General features: G+C 41.0%; 1 protein-coding gene across 1 annotated transcript in view; it reads right to left on the minus strand.

Annotated features, from left to right (window-relative positions):
• Window positions 1–25,816, minus strand: part of LOC309554872 (protein tyrosine phosphatase domain-containing protein 1-like) — a 90,947-nt gene extending 65,131 nt beyond the window's left edge. Inside the window, exons 1-7 of the mRNA XM_082256595.1 lie at window positions 25,623–25,816; window positions 9,018–9,217; window positions 7,189–7,269; window positions 5,146–5,264; window positions 3,312–3,449; window positions 1,362–1,909; window positions 1,056–1,172 (exon numbers count right to left, since the gene is read on the minus strand). Coding sequence (XP_082112721.1) covers window positions 1,056–1,172; window positions 1,362–1,909; window positions 3,312–3,449; window positions 5,146–5,264; window positions 7,189–7,269; window positions 9,018–9,199 — 1,185 coding nt within the window. The 5' untranslated portion in view covers window positions 9,200–9,217; window positions 25,623–25,816. The remainder of the gene's footprint in view (window positions 1–1,055; window positions 1,173–1,361; window positions 1,910–3,311; window positions 3,450–5,145; window positions 5,265–7,188; window positions 7,270–9,017; window positions 9,218–25,622) is intronic.
• Window positions 25,817–26,381: the final 565 nt, after the last annotated feature.

Genomic DNA, 26,381 nt, shown 5'->3' on the forward strand with positions numbered 1-26,381 from the left:
CACATGTTCGTTCAACGCTGCATAATCTGCCTTGAAGCTCTCATGCTTGCAAGCATACCTCGCTATCGGAACCACGCTGCTGATCCTTGTATCCCGCTACCGGATCATCCGCTCTTGCCGAACCTCTCCTCTACTACATTGCTACTAGTGATAAGTACCCCACAGGGGAAACCTCTATAACCTTCATACTAAAGCTTACACTATCGAGCTCTGCATACTATGGACTATTACTACATCTGCATTAACTAAGATTGCTAGCTCTTGAGCCTAATACCATCTGCTCTTGCACTGGGTTGGTCTATCCTGTATGTTCACCTGCTACTCTATCATCTGCTACCATACATGATTGCTTAACCTATCTGCATCCCATCTGCTACTATCTTACTTTCAAGAACATTCCTTTCAAGTGTCTGTCATCTACCATCTCTACCCAACCTGTCTCTTCAGCCTATCATCACTATATTACTATACATATAAGTCACTCTAGGAACATCTTATTGAGTGTGTGTATCTACTTGCTGAATTGAGACTATCCACACATGATGAGTCTTGGGAGTTGGGATTGGTGTCTCAGCGTTTCTCTACATGACTACTGAAGTGGAATATTTCTGCAGCTGTAAATCCACATTATACATAAAACGCAGGAGCGTTACACCCCTGCTCTTTATGTGTTATGGAGCCCTGACCTGACCCCAGTTTTTTAACAATGATGGAGGTCCGAGACCTGCCTTTGTGACATGGCAATATGAGCACATTAATGGGTACACAGAGGCTCAGTTTTTTTTAACCGTGCCCCATTAGGCTCACTCTCTACCTCGTCTCTCTTTCCTTTACCTACATAAGTGCAGGGTTGGACAAACAAGATGAAAATTAAAAAAAAAATATATATATATATATATATATATATATATCAAGCTCAAAATGGCCTTTAGTGCTGCTTCTTCTTGCTCTCCTAACCTGGATCCTGGCCCACAAGTGCCTTATAATAAATACAGCTGTAAACAAAAGTATGCTTAAAATAATCTATCCATTTTTTTCTTTGCGTAGGGACTCACATTTGGCATAATGCTGTCTGTTCCCTTCTGCGGATCTTTAGGGACATTAGTGTCTGTTAAAGCTGTTGGTGTTTTGGCAAGCTCAAGTTGACTAATACCATTGCTTGCCATATCTACCTGTGGAAAAACCAAACAATATATTACATATACCCTGAACATAAAAATAATGTAAGCTAAAAAAAAATGCACAAAACGGCTACATACAAATGATGACCTTCAAATTATATATTGTATACAATCAGAGATAAGAGTTTCTGTATTAGGTATTATAAGGAGATTTACTGTACCTGTGCCATATTCACTTACTGATGTGTCACCCATGAGTAGCAGTTGCAGCATTCCAGTGTCACAACTAAGTTGACTCTGTAGGAGGCCTCTTCTCTTCTTTCCTGTCTTCTCCTGTTCATTGTCATCAGTCTCACAAGATGGTGTGGGCATCTTCTTACACTGGCGCTCATTTGCTGCTCTGACAATGACTTGGCGGAGGAGACTGTTTGCAGCCTCTCTCTCCAGCTCCACCCATGGTCCTCTTGCTCTCCTACCCCCTGCCAACTGTGCCAGTCTTCGACATATCACTACCACTGGCTTGGGAAGATGGCGCAAGCTCCGAGCTTCCTGACCATGGAGAAGGTTACGTTGTTGAACCAGGTACTGTGCTAGAGTAAACGGACAGTGGCCAGGGGGGGCCTGTGGAAAGACTGGCCATTGTGAGCTTAGGAACAATGCAAAATCACACACCAGAGACACCTGAGATCCCGTCTGTATAGATCCAGGGCGACGCAGTCGCACAAAACGAATGGAATCTGCAGCACTTACGCGACTTGCATAGATCAAGTAACAAGCAATGAGAACACCTGGTGGAAAAGCAAAAGATAAGATGCCACAGTGGCCAACATTGGATCATTAACAGTAGCTAGTAATAGTGACAAAACTGCAAGGCCAGAAACAGCCATGCAAAGTTTTACTGGCTAAAAAAGTAAAAGTTTAACTTACAGTTGGATTTCACTTTTTATTGCAGTGGGGCTGATATGCAAACTAATGCTTAACTAGTTATCATTGGTAGCACAAAGTTTTTCCATCTCTCATTTATAAATTTCATTTCAGAGCAAATGCTCTTTGTTTAAAGAATGTACAACAGTATATATTGTAAATGGTATGCATAATGGCATATTGTAAGCAAAGGAAATGTGCCAGTAGATTCAGTCAAACTATTAAATATTACATAATTAGCAGACTTCAGTTAAAGTGATATTAAAGGAAGATTGTTTTTGGCAGTGGTTTTGCACAAAGCAGCCCCAATCCTCTTCTTGTAGGTCCCCCATCATCGCTCCTGGCCCCTCCTTCCTGCCAAGTTCCCCCATAACAAGCAGCTTGCTATGGGGTCACTGGAGCATTCTCGCTCCTGAGCCGCTGCTCTGTGTGTCCACTCACACACGAAGCTCAGCCCCACCCCGACTCTCTCCTTATTGCCTCACTGACTGTGATTGACACTAGCAGGAGCCAATGGCTCCCACTGCTGTCTCAGCCAATGAGGAGGAAGAATTGGGCTTAGGTATGTATTAGGGGGGCTACTGCACACCACAGGAGGTTTTTTTTACCTTTGTTCATGAAGGTAAAAAAACCCTGACCCTTTACAACCACTTTAACTATCCTAATGTATCCTAATGCTTTCACACTGGCGATCTGATGAGGTCTGACTGTCAGTTTTTCAGGCAGGCCTGACTGAAAACTCCATGTAAACCAATGGACATCTATTTACATCCCATAACCTCCTTATCCATCCAGGTAAAAAAAAAAGGTCTACATTCTTTTCTGTATTTTCATACCTAAAGATGATGTCTCTAAGGTAACCAGTTGTAAGTCATACAACGAACATGGGTCTGGAATTTTCTGTTTTTTAAAAGCAACAGGAAACTGAACAGACATGGATGGTACAAAAGTTCTGTTCATGGATCCCCTACTGATTGGACCAGACAGGGCCCGGGTGAAATGGACCGAAGGAAGAATGCACAAAAGTTATTCTGACTGCTCCTGATATGTCCTAATAAACTGATATCACTAGAATTAGTTTATGACTGTGCAAGTCAAAAAATGAATAAATCAAAAATAGCTGCAGCAAGGCTATTATGGTGCAATAGAAATGTGTATAAAAATATAAAGAAAATCAGTGTAACTACTGTGTAGCTTGATCACAAGAAAGAGATAGCAATCTGCATTCCACACTGCTCAGAAAGGAGTGCAGCTTCTCACTGTTACCTGTGCGTCCGAGTCCTGCATGACAGTGCACAGCGACTCTCCCCTCTCTAAGAGCAAATGCAATGACTTTCACTGCATCCAGAATTCTGGGAACAGGAGCTACTCCAAAGTCCGGAAGACCAAAGTTGTAGAAGCAGACTAGAAAGAATGAAATGGGAACAAAGTCAAGAAGGTAAAATGAAAGGCAGTAATGAAAACACTTGCTAGGTATATTAAACATGTTCACAAATGTAGCTATTGCCTAAAAGTATGGTATATTATTTAAAAACCAGGTCTATTTGAGCAATTTCTAGTTACCGCGTTTATCGGCATACAACACACACTTTTTTTCCTCCCTGAAAATCGCGTGCAAATAGTGTGTGCGTGTTATACGCCAATATTTGCATGTGGCTGTGGCTGTGGCTGTGGCTGCCTCAGAGGGGAGGGGGGGGGGGAGCGTCGTCAGATTACATAGCGCAAGGATCTCCTGTTTACTCGGCGGCCTCTGTAATACGAAGTCCCATTCCCTAGACCGGCATTGGACTAGTGTTCTGCCTATCATAGGATCCGGGAGGTGGGACTTTGTACTAAAGAGGCCGCCGAGTAAACGGGAGATCCCCGCTCTGTTTAATCTGGTGTGAGGCTGCAGGTGGGCACTGATCAGGCTGCAACAATGGTGAGGCTGCAGGTGGGCACTGATCAGGCTACAACAATGACAAGGCTGCAGATGGGCACTGATCAGACTGCAAGGGCGAGGCTGCAGATGGGCACTGATCAGGCTGCATTGATGGGCAATGGTGAAGCTGTAGATGGGCACTGATCAGGCTGCAGTGGTAAGGCTGCATTGATGGGCATTGATCAGGCTGCATTGATGGGTAATGGTGAGGCTGAAGATTATTTTGCTTCAAAGTTCTTTATTAAAAATTGAAGTTTTTTTCCTGAAACTTCCCTCTTTAAATTAAGGTGCGTATTATACGCCTGTGCATATTACACGCCAATAAATACAGTAACATTTGCAATGAATGTTTTTAGAAGTTGATCATTTTTATCTTCATGGTCATACCAAAGCATTAAAGATATCCTAATTGGTTCATGACTTTTGAAGGAGTAGAGATACTGAAGCCTGTCTTATATTGTTGGCCCTAATCAAGGATGATTGTTAGAGGGTGATAGGTCTTGGTTAAATTCTGCCCCTTAGGATTCATGCAACAGGCTTTTCTGTCATTGACCCTGGTAATGGGTAACCTAAAAACAGGTGAGCAGGGCTAGAGAGGTCTTTATCATGAATCTCCATCTGGAGAAGGTTGTCTACTGTGGGAGCAGCATAGTAAGGCACATGATTCCCCTATTACAGTGATATGTGCTGCAACGCAGCTTTATCTGTCTAGCAGTTGTTATTACATGTTATGTTATGCTATGTTATTGGTATCTTCCTTGCACCCCTGCTGTTTCTGGCTAGATGGTTTCTCCCATCCTCCATTTCCTGCTGTAACTCCCATTTTGTTTAGTTGTTATGAGGAGACTGCAGAGTGTGGAAGCTGTGTAACTTCATTGGAAATTTATCTATGGAAAAGCCTCTATGTTTATGCCCTTTGCTAACTTGAAGCAAAAAGAAGCATTGGAGAACACCTCTGGAGTCTTTATTCATTGAGTAAACTATCTGTTAAAGTCATCATTCAACCTGCTGCACACACTTTCAGACTGAGTCTACAAGAAGGTCACAGGTACAATCGATGCTGAGACAGAACAACAGTGATGGCGAACCTTGGCACCCCAGATGTTTTTTCTCTTTTATATGTACTGTAGATTCAACTTGAAGTTACATCTAAAATAATATATACAGAAAAACACTTACTGCCAGAATCCATAAAATCCTGGGGTCTGTAGGAAAAGCCACTCTGAGGATCAAGGGAGTCTCCGCAATAGCCATGTTCCCAGGGAATCTGTGCATTGACAACTGAACGTATCCCATATCTGTCAAATTATAGTTTACAATTTGTTTTTGTATTTTAATCTCACGCTACTGCAGTGTGTAGGCATTAAAAATACACAATCACTGTGAAGCAAAGAGAAAAGCTGCTGAACAGCTGTGATGTATCACAAAAGTCATTATATACAGTATATAAACCATCCACAAGCATGGCAATAACAGTCCCCACCCTAGGACCACCCCCCGATGATATTAACCCAAGTAGGGCTTGATCTCTACAAATGAACTCTGATTGGGTGAAACGTGTCAGAGAAATAGTGGGGACCAATGTTTGTGGATGAGTTATACAATAAACAAAGACTTTTGTGATACATCTGATGTTCAGAAGCTTTTCTCTTTGCTTCTGGTTGACAAACATGGACACTTCAGCCTGCCTCTAGAACCTGGGGTTCAATTTGCCCTGGGGAAAAGATGCTTGGAGCTGACAGTTCTTTCTTAAACTGAGTTTTCACCATATGGTTAAAAAAAACATCATAGCCCACTGTTGGACCCACTCACATTGGCAATGTAGCTACATTACCACAATACTGTACAAATGTGACATGCAATGCATATGCATATGCTGTGCATTGTAATGTGTGGCATTAATGAACATAGTCATTTCTGATTTTTCATAACTTAAGGTGCATTGCAAGCCCATACAAAATGATAGGACTGCCTTAATACAAAAAACACGTGTGCTATAGTGTGAATAGTAATGTTCATACTATCCCAGTGTCATTGACCCCAGTCTATAGTAACAGTGGTCATCTTACTAGCTGCTACCCTGTTTCCCCGAAAATAAGCCCTACCCGAAAACCCTAGTTAAAACCCATGTAAAAGCATGTAATCCGTTTTGTAAAAAGATTATATAATGTGAAGTGTGTCTCCTTTTGTAACTTTATTGTGGAAAATATGTTATTTACAGCGCCACTTACAAATGGAGACTTACTGGATATTATATAATCTTTTTACAAAACAGATTACATCATTTTACAATGACTTTAACCAAGGTTTATTTTTGGGATTAAAGAATGTCATAATGTTGACTCCTGAGCTTACAGGGGGAGAGGAGAAGAAAAGACAGGGGACACAAAAACTTTTTGAAAAATATTTTATTGTTTTATTCCAGTTTTTTTTTAAACATAGAGAGGGGTAAATGACACAGCAGAAGGACTGTGCTATATATCATGCTTTAAAGGATCAGAATATATATATATATATATATATATATATATATATATATATATATATATATATATATATATATATATATATTTTAGGGTTACAACCACTTTAAGATTGTCCTTGTACATACCGCAAATAAATAAGACTTCCCCTGAAAATAAGTCCTAGTGTGTTTTTGTAGCCAAAATTAACATAAGACCCGGTCTTATTTTCGGGGGAAACACAGTGTTACTGTAAAGGTTCTGAAGCAGTACAAATACCCTGCTATGGTATGTTATGAAGAGGAAAATACAGATAGCCACAATGCACAGGTGGGTGCAACCTATTGCATTTGGCTGTGCACCCTAAAGCTCAAACATACATGTGTGTGTCCACATATTTATGACCCGGCACATTGATCTCCATGCCGGCACAGTAAAAGAGAGGTGTGTAAACACTTCTCTTATGACAGAGCCGTTAGGAGGAAGAACTTTTCCATCTTCCTGCCGGCACACAGAGCAATAATGCTAATGTGCATGGGGTAATCAGAGTTTGCCCAGGCACAGCCGGCGCACCCTGTGCGCATCCCTATGCCACAATGCATTGGCCTTAGAAATTAAGCCTTGAATAGGTAGATGTAAGCATGGCCAGCTGTTAAACACACATCTCTAAAACATTGAATTACCATACTCTGCTAAGATTTTTGAAATGCACCTAATCTAATATGTCATGGCCATGTTTTATTCTAGGATTTCTGCTTACCTGTGGAATTGCTCAGTGATCTTGTACTCTTGTATCAGACGAGTAGATGGGCGGCTCATAGCCAGAATTTCATCTGTAATCCTAAAACCACAAATAAAACCACAAACATAATAGTATAGGTAAACACATAAAATACTACAATACTAATCAGCATTTCAAGATATCAGTTTAGGTTCACATCTATGCAGGTGCAGTTGATGCGTTTTTCAGCCATGTCTTGTGGTGCATTTTTAAACCCACTTTTTCATACATTTTGGGGTTTTTCTTCCCCTTTAAACACACTGTACATAGCTGGTTGCTAAGGAGTGGGCCGCCATGTCCTTACCAACTGATGAACTATCAGCTGTCAGCTTGGTTCCCTGCTGACAGCTGAATGTAAAAAAAAAGAATTGTCAGTAAAAAAATTTGGGAAAAAACGGTGTGGTGATTGGCACTAATAGGTGACACTGATGAGAAGGCACTGATTGGCATCACTGGTGGGCACCATAGGGACTGCACTGATAACCATGGGAGGATGTCTGACAAAGTGAGCCCGTGCCTTAGCCATCTTTCAGCTATAGCACAGGAGGTAAGGGGTTAAAGAAAATATATACAGTATAATACTGTATATTCCCTTTACATAAATCTGCAGAAAGCATCAAGGTGACATATTTATGAACATACCATACCAGTGTCTGAAACTATGACAAAAATACACAGATATTAGGTGGCGCTGCACATCCTCATACCTGTAGTGATTCAGATTAGATAATTGTGTAATATATGGAATTTAAATAAAAGTCCCAAAGAAAGGTCTTTACATCACTATATTCTAAAAATCACCAAAAGTGTCCATATATGATCCACATAATATCCCTCTTCATGCAGTGCTCGTGACCACCACTTCACTCATTGAATCTGCACAGTGGGAGTGGTTGTTCTCTAACTTAGCTGCATAAAACTCCATCCTATGCCGTTATAGCCTAGTGAACATATTGTCTAGTGAACATTTATTGCTCTAATCCTTTACTTACTCATTTATATTTATATTGCTATTTACTGCAACCCATGACAATATATTGGGTTCGTTTACCAGTAACAAGTCTAACATTTGCTTTTTGATACTGAACTTTAGATGTGTGCAGGGTATCTATATTTTTGCTCCCAGTAGCAGCCCAGTATCCATTTGCTTGACCTGGTGTGTCAATGGGGTGAGGTTGTTCTCGAGGCAGAGAACCCAATCTACCAAGCAGCTCCTTTGGGGGTAGTGCTACACTTTGCTTTCTATGTGTTTTGCAAAAGATCAGAAATGTGGATATGTAGTAATTTAAAGGGTGGATTTATAAAAAAAAAAAAAAAGAAAAAAAAAAAAAAACAACTGCAGATCTATTCGTCTTGTGAAGCTGCATATGCATACCTTCTGTGTAAATGGGGGCAAAATGTTATTATGCTACTTTTTCTTTTTTTTCTTCAGGTTGAATGTTTTCCATTAATACAAAATACAGTAAATGAGGAAAATACCGTATTAGGGCCACTCAATGGAGCTGGTGATAATAGGAAATAAATACTTATTCATATTAATTGTCAACTCCATCTAGTGGCCATAATGTGGTATTTTCCTGATGCACTCTTTTCTGTATAAATTAAAAAAACTTTCGACCTGGAGAGAAAATAGCCTAGTAACAACATTCACTTTTTTGCCCCTATTTACAGGTAACAAATGAAAAATGCAAATTTACATGATGAATAGATCTGCAATTTTTTTTATATACACTCCTAAGTGTTACTGTAGGAAGGAATTTCTACCCTATAACAGGCCTTAAGCATATACAAAGCCTACAGTGTCTTACCAGGAGGAGTACAACCCTGGAATTGCCTGTTGTTCCACGGACCAGTATTCAGGACCCTCATAGCGGCACTCGCGGCCTCCACATGTAAGGGAGCAAATTAAATGAGGAGGTACAACCTTAACAATCCGCTCTCTGGTATTAGAATAAGATGGGAGGGGCTCTTCCCTGGAAAAACTCATCATCTAAAATGTGCTGGAAACCTGAAAAAATATGTAACTGGTAAAAAAGGTAGGTCAATAAATAGCTACAAGAGAACTGGAAATATCTGGCATTAAAATACATCACAGTTTTGCATACGAAGGTGAAAATAAATGAAATGTTAATGTTACAAGGTTGCTTTTGTTATCGAACGTGCTCTGGAAAACAAACATTTGAATCTAAAAGAATACACTACTAAAATACCACTATTTCTTAGAGTGATGCAGTATTTTAGTAGTGAAAACATGGACCTCTCATAACATAACATGTTACATGTTACACCTATATGTATTTCATAATATAACTGGCAGCCCCCAGACCACCCCCCGCCAATCACCCATTGTGACAGCAAGCCGGGGAATTCCCCCCCCCCCCCCACTAGCTGTCACAATTTAAAAAAAACATTATTCATTCACAGAGTTCCGTGAATATGAAAACTACAAGTACAGACAGCCTTTACAACAGTCGACTTGTAGTTCTAGTTCTCAATGAACTACCAGGGCACTGCTGAGCGGTCTAGGTAGTTCATTGAATCTTCCTGTCAGTGTGTAACTGCCTGTTCATATGAGGTGTGAGCAGACAACTTAGACAGACATTCTGCAAGAATCGTGCATTCCACCCGCAATCTGCTGATGCTTTTTTAGGCTCAGAGTAAAAAAAAATAACAAATGCACATTTTTTTTACCTGCAAAAAGATTAGCATTTATTATTTTTTTAATAAGGTGAACGTATTCTTTAACGCTGGCACCCACCAGAGTCCTTAACAACCAGGGAATAGAACCCCAATGCATACTTTGTCTTTCAGGTCTGGTATAGATTTAAGGGGACCCAAGCCAAAATGTATCTGAGCAGGCCAGGAAAGGGGGGGGGGTGAACACGCAAGTGCCCCCCCTCCCCCGAACCATACCGGGCCACATGCCCACAACAAGGTGCTTTGCCATGGCACCGTGTCCCCATATTGATGAGGGCAAAAGCCTCTTCCCTACACACCCTTGTCAGAAAAATCGAGATAGCCTGCATTGCCAGGTTCAAGACAAGAGTAAACACATTCATGCATCTTGCGGCATGCAAAAGAGTATTAAAAAAACAGCAAGGGGTTGACACTGTGGAACATGTACCAATGCAAAAAAAAATATTTTTAAAAATTCAAGGAACATTAAAAATGCTGTTATCCCTGCTGCTTCACTTACGTGGGAATTCTGGACATGTAAAGCAATGTGCCCAGATGTCAGTGGTTCCTAGGGATTGCACCCACTTTTTACTTAGAATTGATTTACAGCTGGAAGCTGTCATATATAGAAGCAGTAAAAAATACAGTATATATATACAGTAAAACCTTGGTTTGAGAGTAACTTGGTTTAAGAGCGCTTTGCAAGACAAGCAAAATTTTCTAATAAATTTTGACTTGATATACAAGCGATGTCTTGATATGCAAGTAGCCTCAAGTCACAGCTGAGTATAAAAGAGAAGAGAGGCGCCTCTAAGTGTAGCAATATGGTTAAATATAATGAAGGTACAACATTTAGCAACTCACATGGTTGATGATTGGAACAGGCACATCTAAGTATGCAAGCATCCGGGGTAAAGCTGTCCACATAGACCATCTTCCACACCGACATCTATGTCATCCCTTCCATGATGCCCCTCGCTTTCAGATCGCTTTACTGCAGGGTGGTCTTCCCGGTCAGGATTACAGACTGGCAGCCGGCGGTGCAGAAGATAGTCTATGTGGACAGCTTTACCCCGGATGCCTGCATACTTAGATGTGCCTGTTTTATTCATCAACCATGTGAGTTGCTAAATGTTGTACCTTCATTAAATGGAACCATATTGCTACACTTAGAGGCGCCTCTCTTCTCTTTGATACTCTGTAGCTCCTGCTGGATTTTGCTTCTAATCCCCTTATGGAAGCGGCTATTTGTGGATGGACATTTTATGGTTACACAACCTATCGCAATGCTATAATCTTTTTATATGGACTATAAACTGAAGGACTTATAAATAAATGGTTGTGGAACGAATCATCTGAGTTTCCATTATTTCTTATGGGGAAATTCGCTTTGATATAAGAGTGCTTTGGATTACAAGCATGTTTCCGGAACGAATTATGCTCGCAATCCAAGGTTTTACTGTATATATATATATATATGCATATATAGATATATTTCTATTTATATAATGCTCGGCTCCAGCAGAACAAGGGGCCAGATAGGCAAACTTTTCTGCATTCTGCAAACCTTCTGATAAGGAGTGAAACACTAGCATAAGTCTGTGTGAACAACAAGCTCCTGTCATCAAGGAAGCAACTAAGAGCCTTTAAAACAAGAAATCTAAAGCAGCACCTGCTGGTTCAAAAACAGAAAGTAAAATATTAAAGAAGAATTGAAGGTATTTTACAATAGCTTTCAAGCATGCAGGCTATTATCGCAGACAAAACATACCGCGTCTCATTCGTGAAAAAGTACACCTACAGTACCTGCCTGCTCACAGTCTTCTGCGGCAAGTCAATTGAGCTGCACATGCACAGCTCAGCTTACATCACCAGAACAGTCCCTGTGTGCTGGAATGATTGACTACTGCACACATGCAGGAGTTAAGCCTCAGACACATGATCAGGTTATCGGATGAATTTTCTTTCCTTTTTTTGTTGCATGCTAGTTTCATATGGAAAGTGGTTACTTTTATACGAAAATTCTCCTACGACAGAATTCAACTTCAGACGTAATGTTATGTGATGAATTGTTTTGTATGTATTCTTTCGTTTCCGAGCATACCTACAGTAGTCTTGTTCTTATGATTTTTTCAACCAAAACTGTACTACTTAAACGAAAATTGGACGTCGTGTTCACATATGATGAAAATTTTATAGCCTTCGCATCCAGTTTTTGTCGTACGAAAATTTGTATATGGCTGTCGAAAGCACTATACTAACAATGCGAAAATCGGCAGATTGTTAGTCGGACGAAATTTTACTTCTGATTTTCTTATCGTGTGTACAGGCCTTTAGACATGTGTGTTTTGTTTCGTTACGAATCAAAATTCAGAAAAGATTTTCGTTATTCAGAGATTCATATGTATCCAAATCTCCAAGTCACAATAGTAATGAATTTCAACAAATTCGAAATAAATTATAACAAAACAGCAAAATGTATTTGTATTCATTTGTTTCATTTAGACCCTCTGGTAATGTTTGAAGCATCCGAAAAATGTAACGACATAATGAATGATCCAAACTGATTCAGATACATTTCGTTTTAATGTTGCATTTAAAGAGAAGTTCACCTTTAAAAAAGAATAAATAAATGTACATTACTTGGCCGGTAAAAAAATTATTTTTTTTACTTGGAGCCTGTAAAGCATTGCACCTGTGATCAGCAGATTGTGGGTGCCATGCAGGGGTCCTGCAGACTTCTCAGTTTATCTGTCTGCTTGTACCTCTTACAGGCAGGTAGATACACACTGACAGGAAAAGACAGTGAACTACCAGAGCGCTCAACAGCGCCACGGTAGTTCATTGAAATTAAGGACCGACAGCCGCAAAAGCTGAAGGAATGACATGGCCAGGCGGGTGGGGCCCCACAAACAGTGACAGTGGGCACCCTGAGAAGATGCCCACTTGCTGTCACTGGGGAGAAGGGGAGAGGCTGCAGCTGCTAGAACATGTTACATGTTCCACCCTAAATACGAGTGGACGATGTAACAGGTTCCAAAAGGTGAACTTATCCTTTACCATTTTTCCATATTACAAAATATGCACTACATATGAAATGGAAACATGGAGATATTGCAATAAATACAGTACCTGCTTTTGGGTTGGATGGAGGTGGATCCATCAGAAACTCCAAATAATGAAAAAACGATTGATACCAAAATGAATTGCGTTCCATTTGTTACAATATGATTTGAAGATTCTGATGGATCCACTCCCATCCAACCCAAACAGAGTACATACAGTTCGTTATCTCCCAAAATAAAAAATGAATCTTCCGAAATATGAATTGATTTGGAACAATGAATACATGAAACAAATCCGAATATATAAAACAAATTTATACAAAACGAATCATTCTAACATAATGAATATGACAAAACAAAATGATGAACTTAACGAAGAAATACAGTGTGAAGCAGTGTGAAAAACAAAATGAAACAAATATTTCCGTTGTGCACATCTCTAGCTGGTGTTATGTCATTCTGCTCTGGCCAATGGAGGTCACCAGCGCTCAGGGACAAGATGCTGGCACTGGTGAGGGAGCAGGACCACTAGAAAGAAGGTAAGTATCATGCCTTTAGTTACGCTTTAATAGCCTATATTTTATACACAGGACCAACAAAGGGTTTTTTTAATTTGTCCTGACCAATAAATTAAGTAAAAAGCCATCAAAACTAAAGCTGACCATAAACGGTTCATTTTTTTGGTTCAGTCAATGGGCTGAAGGAAAGGGGAAAAAAGAACAGATTCCTCCATCCATGCAAATTTCCCAGGTTGTCCATTCAACCAAAGTCATTCTATTGATTAAATTCTGTCAAACAGAGACGGCCATGCGGGGTTCAAAATTCTGCCAGTCCCCCCTGAGCTAGATGAATTTCAATCTGTCAATGACCAGCTTTAGTCTACAAAGCTAATTTTCTAATTGCACCACTTCCATCTTCAGCTTTTTTAGAATTACATAATCCAGTATTCTCCAACATTATTGTAGAAATTGAATTGGTTTACTGGCCTCCCAGACTGATGTCTTCCATCAAAGACCAATGCACATGTTCTCCCCTCAAGGGCTCTAGCACTTCCCAGGCCCATCAGAGTTGAATTATTAAGGAAGAATTGGTTCACTTTACAAGGGAAGTGGCACTATGAATAGAAATTTTCCTCAGAGCTTAGTGAATGCGGTGAAATTTCACTTCGCAACAAATACATGGCCATTTTACCAGGAATATAAAAAAAAAGCAGAGCAATTTTGCAAAGACTGAAAGATGTCAGCTGACAAGGCCTACAAGTGTGTCGCAGGGCTGGTCTGGCTGTTTGGTCCCAGTTTCCATTCCCTGATAGGCACGGCAGACAGGTAGTTGGTTGTTTACAGTCACCCCAGTCAAGAATTAGACAGTAAAGGTTTTTTACAGTTTATTTGCTTAAGAAACTGGGATAGGGTGTGAATGAGTTGGGGGATACTCCAAGAAACTTCTAACAAACTGTAGTTGAGGACAACATAGCTGATCTACTCCTTCAGGGTGAGAACGCCCTCTTTAAAGTGAAGAATAAACTGTATCCAAACAGGGACTCCTCAGCAGGAGTAACATCCTGGAAAGCTCTCCCAAGTAAAGCAAAGGGAAGTCCAAAAGGCTGGTTCCCTGAGCCCTGAATACTGTGTTGCCACCTGCAGTATCAGTCAGCTTCTGTACTAAATTGCCTGTGTCCTGGATCCTCAGATGAGCTTTCTGCATGTGTTCAGGAGGCTAGGCCAGAGGTCCCCCAGTCTAAGCAGGAGTTGGGGTCTCAAAAGGGATTCTTGCATGTTGCCAGGGATGTAACTACAGGGGTTGCAGGGGTTGCAGTTGCAACCGGGCCCCATGCTCCAGGGGGCGGCTCCCCTGTACACCTGGATAGGAGGGACGGCGGGGGCAGCATGTAGAGAAATCACTGTCCTCATTTTTCCTCCTGTAGCTGCAGGAGAAAATGGAGGCGATTGGTTCCTCTGTATGCTACCCCCACCACTCCTACTATCCAGCTAACTTGTGTTCTGCTGTCTCTGGGCCCCTGTATTCTCCCCTGGCCCCCTCCCCCCTACTGTGAATCCCCCCCCCCCCCCACTGTGCTCCCTTCCCTCTCCTACCCGCTGCTGCAGGGGATGTGTCACAATAGAGAACCAGGAAGGGGTTGGTAAACATTCCTTTTCTGAATGGACAGAGTCATAGTCAGTGACATTGTAAAAAAATAAAATAAAATGATAAAAAATAATACAATTAAAATACCAACAAATTAAAACTATTGACATCAGTGTGTGAACTTCCAGGATCGTAAAGGTCACACTTGTGACTGGGCCCTGGCGTTCCTTCACTGTGGGGAGGCCCCAAGATGGTAGGAAGGGGGCCAACTGCAGAACTTGTGAAAGGGTCCTGCTGCGGGACCGTAATAAAGGGCCCCGTAACATGAGTAAAGAGCCCCAGGATCAGTGGGAAGGGCACCGGCCAGGAGTTCGGGGGCCCTTTACGGTTTCTTGCACTGAAGGTTTTAGTTACGCCTCTGCATGTTGCCGCTGATCTCCCAGGGATGCCTCAGCCCTAAGGCTGCGTCTTACTCCCCCAGGAACAAGAGAAAGGTGTTTTAGGCCCAAGCCTATTTATATCCCTCTCAGCCCCTGCTGATCACTCACTCTACTGACCAGGCTTAAGAGGCATGAATATGCAGGCCAGGGTCTAAGCTCTTCTATCCATTATATCCCAGAGCTCAGTGGGATGCAGGGGAAAGTAGCTTAGCCTGCACCCACAGAGCCTAAAACAGACACTACTAATCAATAACTGCTCTCCTTGGTTACAAGGAGGTCAAAAAATAAATTTACCGAACACAGTAGCCTACTGGGGCGCTACACAAGATAAAGTATTATTTGGCCTGTTTCACACAGGATTCAGCTTGTATAAGAGCAGTGTGAACATCAAGCTTTTTCAAATCATTTTCAGAGCTTTCAGCAAGCTTTTTTGAAGCTTTTAAAGTACCATTTAGCATAATTTTGAAATGGTTGAACACTGGTCCTAATGGGACTGCTAAATGTCACTCTAATTAAGCTGCTAGCAGGCTTCAGCAGACATGCAACAGGCTTCAAATAGTTCTGAAGCCTGCTAGTAGCTTACTTAAAGTGGAGTTCCGGCCTATTTTCCAACTTTAGTGATTCCTAGAGTGCTCGCTATGTTGATCAACAATTGGGCGGTTTAAATTTTTTTTCGGGGGTCCCTTACCTTATTTTCAGGGCACTTTTGATTGTACTTCCTCCTTCTTCCCCCTCTGTAGCCGCGGCCACTGACATCATTTCCGCCTTTGCATTGCATCCTGGGAGCTGTTTGTCATCACTCCCAGGAGGCTGGAATCAGGAAGAACTTCCAGAACACTCCCTGGAATCAGGAAGAAGGACTCAGCAGATTACACTGCGGCTTCAGATGCCCACATCCAAGATGGCCGCGCCTAGACAGCATTTTTAAAAGTAAGATTTTGACTGAAATCCAATACCGTACAGCTTGTAAGTATGAGAATAGCGGTTCTGTAAAGGGTGATGGATTCGTATTATAGCGGTATTTTTAGTTAAAAAAAGGTATTTGAGGCCGGAACTCCGCTTTAATGTGACAATCAGAGTTCCCACTAGGATCCGTGTTCAACATTTAAAAGCTGGAGTTGAATTGTTCTTTAACCACTTAAGCCCCGGAAGATTTTACCCCCTTCCTGACCAGGGGGTATTTTGCGATTCGGCACTGCGTGACTTTAACGGACAATTGCGCGGTCGTGCGACGCTGTACCTAAACAAATTTGGCGTCCTTTTTTTCCCACAAACAGAGCTTTCTTTTGGCGGTATTTGATCACCTGTGCGATTTTTTGATCACGCGCTATAAACAAAAAAAGAGCGTAAATTTTGCAAAAATAGCAATATTTTTCCCTTTTTTTTATATGAAATTCCCCCAAAAATAAATGTAAAAATCAAAATTTTTTAATATTTTCGGCAAATTGTTTTATGCTACCTATGTTTGGTAAAAAAAAATCGCAAAAAGCGTATTTTGATTGGTTTGCGCAAAAGTTATTGCGTTTACTAACAAAGGGAAAGATTTTTGTCATTTTTGTTGTTTTTTTTTTTAACGCGTAATGGCGGCGATCTGCGATTTTATTTGCGGTACTGCGACAATGCGGCGGACAGATCGGACCCTTGACTGACATTTTTGACACTTTTGGGGTTACCAGTGACATTTCTACAGTAATCAGTGCTATATATGCACTGTTACTGTAAAAATACACTGGTAGTGAAGGGGTTAACTTTATTTGAGAGGGAGGGGCTGTGTGTGTCCCTAGGGGCGTGCTTCTAACTGTGATTGGCTGGGGCTTCAACTGTATGCAGAGTGATCAATGGATCTACATAGTAGATCCATGTGATCATCTCTCATACAGAGAGGAGAATGACAGGCAGCTTGTTTACACAAGCTGCCTGACTTTCTCCCTCTCCCCCGCCGATCGCAGAGTGGCCGGCGGAGATCGGGTCCGCCGGTCACACGCGCGGGGGGGTCCGTGACCACGCGGGAGCGGGAGCGCGCCTCCGGCGGCGCGTGCTCGCTCTCTAAACCCTCACAGGCGAGCGACGTAGACCTACGTCACTTTGCCTGTGAGGGGCTGACCGCCCACGTAGATAGTCGTGCGGCGGTCGGCAAGTGGTTAAAAGCTTCAACAAGGCTTGCTGAAAGCTCTGCATATGCTTTGTAATAAGCCCGCTATTTACACTGCTCTTATACAAGCCGAAGCCAGTGTTAATCAGACCTTTCAGTTTAAACTTCAGATTTTGAAGTAGGAATCTGTTGTTTACAGGCTGAAAGGCATTTTCTAAAACAGTTTTTGGACGGAACGTGACATTTTGCCAACATTTCTGGCTTAAATTATAAGACATTCTTGTGAACACCCTATACACAGCAATGCTGCCCTAAGGCACAAGGTGTGAGCATATCTTCTGTCTTCATATCTTCTGAAATGTAGGACTTCTGACCAGCTCACACTGCACTTTTTACTCTGCACTGAATAACTGGTGTGTAATATTTTGTTGTATTAAAGTGTTACTAAACCTACAAGAGTAAAATCAGTCTGCATATGCAGTAAATCATGCTTGGTATACTAACTGTGGAACCTAAGGTTTTAATCCTCTGCATTGTGTAAAAAGGTTGTTTGATTCTGTCTTCTCTGATCCTCTCCTTCTTCCACAAATCTGTGTGCTGATAATACAGAGCACTGGGGGCACTCTGCACATGTTCAGTTTGGTGTGTATTGCTATAGAGTTTTTTTTTTTTTTTGTAAGTGCATGTGATCAGTTCAAGGCCAATCAGCACTGTCCAGACAGAGGGTCGGGGGTCCTGCAGCTTCATAGGACAGTCAGAGGAGAATAAAAACTCCCCCTACAAGCTTTAACCAGACACTGATAGAAACCACAAGACTGCTGATGAGAAAAGGTATTTTGCAATTTTTTATTACTAAAATAATTGCATTTCCATGTTCTGTGTGCTGTGGGAGGCCAGATATAGAGAATGCAGGCGCCTGGGTTTAGTAATACTTGAATAATTAACAACAATCTCTAATTCATAGCATTTACTGTACCTGGTTTCCATCAAGATAATCAGCTGTATTGCCTGTCAATTACTCCAGATATTCTTAAGATCTGCTTTGAGCATTGTCAACCTCATTTAGTGGACTAACAATGTAGGTTCAAATCTTTACAGCAAAATGGCAACACTGAGAAAAGATTACAAGAGAACCTCGTCATGTGTTTGCTCATTTGGTTTTTTTCTACAGACATACCATTTAAGTGAAAAATAGTAATATACGTTTGTCTAAACAATTACGGCAATAATTAAATGTCAGCATCAGACGGCAATAGGATCACTGAGAAAATAGTTATAAGTGATATCTTATTTTGGCAATTTTTAAAAGTACTAAACTTTACCTTTAAAATTGTTTTTTTTTGCAAAAAGTATCTGCCCAGAACTTAACTTCCTAACAGCTGAACATTTTTCAGATGGGTGGGGGTCACTGGTAGATAGAATAGCTTTCTATGTAATATCTAGCTATTGTCCAGAGCAGATAAAAGCAAGTTGATGTTTAATAAAGACCTAAAATGTATTGTATAGGCAAAATCCTTTTTTTTTTTTTCATTGTTGATATTGTAGATTGACAGAAGGGTTAGATTTTCTGTCATGTTTTATTGCTCCACAAGAAAGCTCAGTCCAGATTAGGGATGAGCCAATGGTTCAGTCCATACCTAGAGGCAGCCCCAACTTTGGCTCATTTAGCCCTTTGTTTGGCCGTGGGTTAGGGTTTTGGGATACAATCATGTGAACAATATTTTTTGGACATTATTGATTTTTGGTTTTGTGTTTATGAGTTTTTGTGGAACACTTGAAGCTCTTTATGAATTGTTGCTTCAATTCCAGGTTTTTATTGTTCTTTGTGTCCCCCATCAGGGAGATTCACCCATCTATCTTTACTGTGACCATGGGGACAGCTTTCTACATGGGGATTTCTCTTCCCTTTGAGGCAGTGTCACGGCCTAGCCTGCAGATTGTTTGTGAAATTCTTACGTACTTGCTGCAAGGTTCTGCTAGATCTGTGACCAAATTTCACATGAGAAGTTTGGCTTCTCTGTTCACCTAAGGGCATCGCCTGCTCCACTGTGGGTTTATATCATTTTCCCTTCTATTACCTCCTGGGTCACCTCCCTGTTTGCTTATATATACACGTGCTCAGTGCAGTGCTGCTTGCCTGAGTAACTTCACAGTTCTCTGAGCTCCCATTTGCATACCCCTTGGCTTGGCTACTGTGTCTGAATAACCGTGTACCGACCCCAGCTTTGTTTACCGTCTGTGTTTATTCACTACCTGCCTTGACCTCGGCTTGTCTCCTGGATATCCTTTCATCTGCTGCTTGTACTCTGCACACGCCAGTGATCTCCGCATCCTCGGTTGCGTCTACCTGGGGGCCGTGACCTGGTTCCAGCTTGCTCCAAGTCCATCCCCACCATCAGGGGCTCTGGTGAGGAAGCAGGCTGGGGCAGACTCCACACCCTGGGGAATCCTGAGTTGGCGATCTACAAGGGCTCACTACCACAGACCACTGACAGGCTGGGTTCACACTGAATTCGGAGCAGCTCGCAGCAGAGGATCCGGTGCATCCCCATGCACTGTTTCAGGTCCGAATTAGATCCAAATTTTTCACTGAATTTGGACCTGAAATGGACCAGAAGAGGCACAGGACATTTCTGTAAGCTGTTCCGCAGCCAACGCGGAGCTGTGTGAAATGGCTCCATTGAGAACCAGGCAGAGTCTCCTGTTATGTGAATTGCGGGGAAAGCTGCATCCAATTCACAATAGTGTGAACCCAGCCTGAGAGATTTCCGCTCACTTCTTGTTACACCTCTGGGATAAGTGGAAATTTCACAACTGGTACACAGGCAGCAGAAAAAAAACCCTTCTAACCATTCCCTACTCAACTCAAAACTAGATTGTAAGCTCTAACGAGCAGGGCCCTCTAGTTCCTCCTGTTTTGAATTGTATTGTAACTGTATTGTCTTCCCTCACATTGTAAAGCGCTGCGCAAACTGTTGGCGCTATATAAATCCTGTATAATAAAAACTGAAAATAAAAAAGTATTTGGTGCCATAGGCCATTAACATTAAGGAGCATTCCTTTATCATCCAAACAGTTCATAAAGTATCATCGTTAACAATAAAATATTAGCTTTTTTTCTTGGTGTTTTCTGCAGTATTGGTTTCAAGCCAATTAGTAAATTTGAATCATATATATATAAAAGAGTGATCAAATAGAAATAGAAACATAAAAGTAATTTATGTAGTAATTTCTGTAGTCTAGAAAAAAAGGTGAGAACCACTCACAGGTTCAGTCTGTATTTTGGCACTGCAGATCATATAAATAAAAGACATTGCACTATTAGGGCTCTTTCACACGGAGCGGACCGTATTGCGATCCGCTCCAGCACTTTTTTTTTTTTTTCACTTCACGGACACGGATGACACTTGTGTCATCCGGTCCGTATGTCCGCATATGATCCCATCCGTTTGCGGATGATATACGGACATAATATATGTCTATGGGCATTGCGGATATCAGCGGATGACACCGCTGACATCCGATTTTGCGTCCGTTCCATTTTTTAAACGGAACAAACATAGGGTTCTGTTTCATTCCAAAAAAGGTACAGAACTGAAAGGACGAAAATCGGATGTCAGCGGATGACATCCGCAATCCCATAGGCATTCATTATGTCCGTATATCACCCGCACCCGATGGGGGGATTTACGGACATACATCCATGGGGGGATTTACGGACATACATCCATGTGAAAGAGCCCTAAATCAAATACACTTTTCTGTAAAAAAACAAACAAACAAACTAAATTTAAGCATAATATCAAAAACTATATTGAATTGTATTAAGTACACATTTCAAGCTAATACAGTATACACAAAACTAAATATGGGGCAGACTAGGTTGCGGAAGGACTATAAAGTGTATGCAAGGCCAAAACTTTTTTTTTTTTTTTTTAGTTGTGAACAGAGTAGGTAAAGAGTAAATTCCTGTTGGTTTATTTTTTGCTGTCTGCATCTCATCAGAAAGATTTCACTGCACTTCCTGCACCCAGAGGCACAACAGAAAGTGAGTGGAAAACTAAAGTGAGGGGAATTCCACTAGAACATGTTTCCCCACTGGAAGATATACACTAACCTTTTGTTCTGAGGACAACTCTAAAAATTAGGATTTCCCCTTTACATTTTATTCTAAATGATGAATGAACCAACAGAAAAAGAAATGGTGCCCATACACTAGACGAAAAATAGTTTGAAAATCTATCATTTGGACAGTCCGTTTGTTTTTCATCCAGTTAACCACTTACCGCAAAGTGACATAGGGCTACGTCGGCAAACTTTGCCGTGGTATACCGGGATGATGCCTCTAGCTAGAGACACCATCCCGGTACCGTGGTTTACAGCCGACGGTCGGCTTTCCGTCAGTAACGACCGATGCGGCTCGGGAGCCGCTCGATCCTTGCCCGGGTGAGCGGGAGGGGACGTCCCCCCCTCCCGCTGCCTTCCGTGACTTTCAACGGGCCTCCCGTCCCACCGGGAGACCCAAGCACCCAGCCGGCGCATCTTCCGGCTGGATGGAGTTCCGATCAAAGCCGGAAACGGCTTTGATCGGGTCTCCGATGACGTAACCCGGAGGCAGCGTCCATGACGTCACTTCCGGGTTACTCTGCTGCAAAAGGCGGCAGATTTAAAAAACTGCTGTATGCAAAAACGCCGTTTTTTGCGTTTTGCATACATGAAAGTGTAGTGGAGGGGTCTAGGGTCCTTTAGACCCTCAATCCCTCCATAAAGAGTACCTGTCACTGCATATTGGTGTCACAAGGGATGTTTACATTGCTTGTGACAGCAATAAAAGTGATCAGATTTTTTTTTTTTAAAAAAACCTGTAATAAAGTGAAAAAAAATAAAATAAATAGGAAAAAAAAATGTTTAGCTGCCCCTGTCACCGTTAGCTCGCCCACGGAAAAAGACGTATATGGAAGTCGAGCCGCGAAATCGCTGTTCAAACCACACATGTGAGGTATCGCCGCGATCGCCAGAGCATGAGCAATAATTTAAAAAAAGAGCTACACTCTAACTCTAAACTGGTAACCGTTAAAAAAATTTAAAGCCTCGCCTATTGAGATCTCTATTGACCGTAGTTTCCATCCCACGGGGGGCGCAATTTTAAACCGTAACATGTTGGGTATCTATTTACTCGGCGTGACATCATCTTTCACAATATACAAAAAAAATGGGCTAACTTTACTGTTTAGTATTTTTTAAATGCAGTGAAATGTGATTTTTCAAAAATTTTTCCAAAAAAATTGCGTTTTAAAGACCGCTGCGCAAATACCGCGTGACAAAAAATATTGCAATGACCGACATTTTATTTTCCAGAGTCTTTGCTAAAAAAATATATATAATGTTTGGGGGTTCTAAGTAGTTTTCTAGGAAAAAATACTGATTTTAACTTGTAAACAAAAAGTGTCCGAAATAGGGCTGGGGCTTAAGTGGTTTTTAACTGGCGCAAATCGAAAACCGATTGTAATGTAAATGGTAAATAGGGGATCAGCATGGAATGTGTTTTGCTGATGTATATTATATGTGCTATTGTAGAGAGTTCCTTTTTTCCTGATGCCATATTGTGTGACGCATGCTGTACTAACCACAGGCATTCTTTTTTCTTTTTTCTATTGTTGTATAGTTTATCATTGATTGTACAACAGCAGCTCGTTATGCAGCTTATGCAGTCAGTTTTGTATACATTTATTTTAAATGTATATGCAAAATCTTTCAATAAAATTATATAAAAAAAAAAAAAGAAAAAACAGAAACAAAAAATACACTAAACTCACACTCCAAACCACATACCTGACCTTGTAACATATTTCTGATAATCAGAGCTGAAGTGAGTAGCTTGGGGCTCCATAACCTACTGGTGCTCTCAGTATTAGAATAGTACAGTGGGGAAAATATTTATTTGCTCCCCTGCAGATTTTGTAAGTTTGCCCACTTACAAAGAAATGAAGGGTCTAACATTTTTATCATAGGTGTATTTTAAATGATAGAGACAATCCAGAAAAAAACTCATAAAACAAATGCTGTAAATTAAGTTGCAGTTTAGTGAGCAAAATTACTATTTGATCCCCAAGCAAAACACGACTTAGTACTTGGTGGAAAAACCTTGTTGGCAAGCACAGAGATAAGACATTTCTTGTAGTTGGTGACCAGGTTTGCACACATCTCAGGAGGGATTTTGGTCCATACTTCTTTACAGCACTTCTCTAAATCCTTAAAAAGGTTGTAAACTCATAGGAAAAAAATAAAACAAACAAACATGTAAGACAAAGGCATAATAAGCTAGTATGCATCGCATACTAGCTCATTATGTAATACTTACCTTAGAACGAAGCTGTTCCAGCGGTGCTCGCACACCGCTGTCACCGGTGACATTTTCTCCAGAGTCTCTTCCGGGTTTGCGGGCTCCGTCGTTGTAAGCCACCGTTCACAGAACGAGGCTCAAAAGGATTAGCACCCGTGGTCATTCCTTCAGAGTGCATGCGCCAGTGATGTAACTGGCTGCATGTCATGTAAATATCTCCTAAACTGTACACGTTTAGGAGATATTTACACTACCTATAGGTAAGCCTTGTGATCGGCTTACCTATAGGTAAATGTTTCAGAGTAAGCTTAGTCCCTCTTTCAAGGTTTCTTGGCTGTCTCTTGGCAACTCGAAGTTTCTAAAGGATTAAGGGCTGGCTAGGCTACTCAATGACCTCAATGTGCTTCTTCTTGAGCCACTCCTTTGTTGCCTTGGCAGTATTTTTGGGTCATTGTCATGCTGGAAGACTCACCCACGATCTATCTTCAGTGTTCTAAGTTAGGGAAGAAGGTTCTCATCCAAGATTTTACAATACATGGCCCCATCCATTGGCCCCTCAATGCGGCAAAGTCGGGCAGTACCTTTAGCAGAGAAACAGCCCCAAAGCATAATGTTTCCACCTCTGTACTTGACTGTAGTGATGGTGTTCTAAGGGTCATAGTCAGCATTTTTCTTCCTCCAAACATAGTTAAACAAGTTAATGCCATAGAGCTCAATTTTGGTCTCACCCGACCACAGCACTTTTTCCTAAACATGCTCTGAATCATTTAGATGTTTATTGGCATGACTGTACATGTTCCTTCCTGAGGAGGGGGACTCGCTGTGTTTGGAGGAAGAAAAATGCAACTAAATTCATAGCATTTGTATCAAGTTTTTTTTTTTTCTATATTTTTGGTTGATATTCTGTCTCTATCATTAAAAATACACCTATGATAAAACTGATAGACCCTTCTTTGTAAGTGGGCAAACTTACAAAATATGTTGGGAATAAAATAATGGTCGCCCCCCCCCCCCCCCCCCCCCACTATATAGCTGACCCTGCATTTAGAATTCTGATCCAATAGTTTACAACCGAAAGCACCAAACTATTTCCCAAATAGAGAAACAAAATAGTTGCATTGTCCATAATATGATAACCTTAGCAGGTATAGAAAACAGATCAATAAATAGCAAACATTACAATTCAATTACAAGAAAATGACGCAAGAGGCTGTGGATTATTGGTAAGGGGACTGAAGATGGAGCGCTGTATATTATTTTTCTGTTATTTAAGGCAACTATTAACATTCTGGAACAAATGTTGGATGGGTATAAAAATATTTTTCATATTTTTTTTTTATCATTGATCAGATCTGTATCTGATCTGAACTATTAAGTGGGTCTCTTAAAAACTTTTCCTAAGAATAAAAAGTTAGGTGCAATAAGTTATTCACATTTAAGACACTTTGCCATGTTAGGCCTTCATTAACATCTGGTGACTGTAATTGCTTTTAGGCTGTAATTGGTATTTTCCAATGCAGTTTAAAATTGGGGGCTGTATGTAACACATTTCTAATGTAAGACAAGATAATAAATAGTAATAAATAGTGCCTTATTTTTCTTTTCATCTGAATGGTAGAGAATGAAAAACAGAATATGACTTTTTGCTGTGGACAAGATATATAGGACACATATTACACAAAGGTAAAAACGTCACATCAATGGTACTCTACCTTGTGTGTACAAGTGAGCTCAGTGTTGGTAATGTCTCCATCGTAGCTTGTTCTTCACAGAGAATTACTTCTTCCAGCTGGCCTCAATAATCTCAGCCTGCTTGTAGTAATCTCCTTAGCATGATACATTAGTCTTTATATTCAGCCGCTCAGTGTTCCCATTACCAACACTCCAGTTATTAACTTTAGAACCTAAAATGGAATATCAACGGATATAATGTAGTAATTTCAACACTTTTTTTGATAAACCTGTGGTGTTGCACCACCACAAGCTGTCATACTAAACATGAACTTGGTTAAACATTTAGAACTAGGAAAAGTGTACAAACTGCCAAACTGAAGAACAACGTAATTACATTCCTGGTCTACTCAGTTCTTGTAGACGTAATCTTGCCAGAGTAATAGGATACTGGCAATTAACTGCTTTGTGATCTAAGTAATGGTGTATTTACTCACTGCTTTAAAAAACACAGGATAGTAACAAGATTGTTACTATCAAGTGCAAACCTGGAAAATGTGTGCATGCACTTGAGTCAATCAAAATAGGATAAATTGGAAGAAGCACTTTCAGAAACGGAAAAAAGCAAAGTGATCCTCTATAATTTTCTCCTGTTTACAGCATGAGACTTAGGCCTAGTGGGACCGAGTCACGCTGCCTGTTTCTATGGATGCAGCAGAGGGGCTCGGGATTGGGCATGCATGAGGGCCCCCATAGGTAGTGGCTTCCCATGGGGGCACTCAACAGAGAGGAGGGGCCAG

The sequence above is a fragment of the Pelophylax lessonae genome (genome assembly GCF_965119305.1).
Source record: "Pelophylax lessonae genome assembly, chromosome: 4".
NCBI lineage: Eukaryota > Metazoa > Chordata > Amphibia > Anura > Ranidae > Pelophylax > Pelophylax lessonae.